Below are 1278 nucleotides of genomic sequence, written 5' to 3'. Positions count from 1 at the left end.
GTATATATACATTTATGTAATATATATACCATGCTTTCAAGGTGCATATCAGCAAAATGGGACCCGAGCCCCGAGATATTTGCCCGAGGCGAAGCCGAGGGCCGATATCGAGGAGCGAGGGTCCCATATTGCTGATATACATCGAGAAGCCATGGTACATATAATATATTCTCTACTTACTGTAGCATCAATAATGATCGCCAAAAAAGGCTAACAGACTTTTAGTATTGCCATTGTTGTGCAACTTGCACATGCGTAATTGTTACATAATGATATTCATTAGATAGAACTGCGCATGTGCAGCAAACCAATACACATGATGTGACACGTTCTATAATTCTATTGTTTTCTTCTTGTTCGCTTGTTGTTCTTATCTTATCTTGTCATGAAAAGAAAGCGTGAGTCAGAGTCAGAGAAGCTTCTACCAAATAAGAGGCCTTCCCTGTCTACTAAAGACAGGCCCAGCTGATTTGTATATGTGACAGAGTCTGAATTAGAATCTTCTAGGAAGAAGTACTTTCCGCAAAACACCGAAAAGGCTACGAAGTGGGCAATCAAAGCTTTTACGGAATGGGCTGAAATTAGGAAGGAATCTGGAAGAGAGGCTCCTTCATCTGACATAATGCTAACGGGCAGTGCTAAAGCCGTTTGTGACGCATTGTGTCGTTTTGTCTCTGAAATACAACAGGCAAATGGTACTCCATATACTCCAAGGAGCTTATAGTCTATTATTGGTGGCCTTCAGCATTATATTAATACTAATTCACCTCATGCACATAAAATACAGCAACCAGATGGTGAGTTTAAACCACTTCACACTTGTCTAGAGAATCTCTATGTAAAGCTGCATGACCAAGGAGTAGGTACGACAAAAGTTCAAGCTAATGTCGTTATAGCAGAAGAGGAACAACAACTTTGGGAAAGCGGTGTGTTTAGCAATCAAACGCCTGAGGGACTACTAAATGCTGTGTTTTATTATAATGGTGTGAATTTTGTACTCAGAGGAGGAGAAGAGCACCGAAGCTTAAAATTATTTCAGTTTGATTTTGGTAGCATACCAGATCCAGAGTTTCCTGGCAAATCACTGGAGTATGTCGATTATAGTTAACATGGATCAAAAAATTGTTCAGGAGAGTAAACAACTAAATCTGGAAAATAAACAAGTACGTTATTATGTTCAATTACAGCTTGGTGATTACTGCCATGTTTCTTTGCTGAAATTGTACATCTAAAAACTTCCACCAAATACTGAAAATTTCCATTGCCGACCACTAAAAG

The 1278-nt window shown here is 39.1% G+C and overlaps 1 protein-coding gene across 1 annotated transcript; it reads left to right on the top strand.

The window, feature by feature from the left end:
* Positions 1 to 485: 485 nt before the first annotated feature.
* On the top strand, positions 486 to 1108 carry LOC105316291 (uncharacterized; the record flags this gene model as incomplete). Its single annotated transcript, XM_011411117.1, has 2 exons — positions 486 to 688; positions 788 to 1108. Coding segments are annotated over 2 exons (524 nt in total), but the record flags the coding sequence as incomplete, so codon positions are not given.
* Between the last annotated feature and the right edge of the window lie 170 nt (positions 1109 to 1278).

The sequence above is a fragment of the Amphimedon queenslandica genome, unplaced genomic scaffold (genome assembly GCF_000090795.2).
Source record: "Amphimedon queenslandica unplaced genomic scaffold, v1.1 AMPQUscaffold_2284_Cont25713, whole genome shotgun sequence".
NCBI classification, from domain to species: domain Eukaryota; kingdom Metazoa; phylum Porifera; class Demospongiae; order Haplosclerida; family Niphatidae; genus Amphimedon; species Amphimedon queenslandica.
The sequence above is the reverse complement of the archived record's forward strand: the minus strand, read 5'-3'. Positions and strand labels throughout refer to the sequence as shown.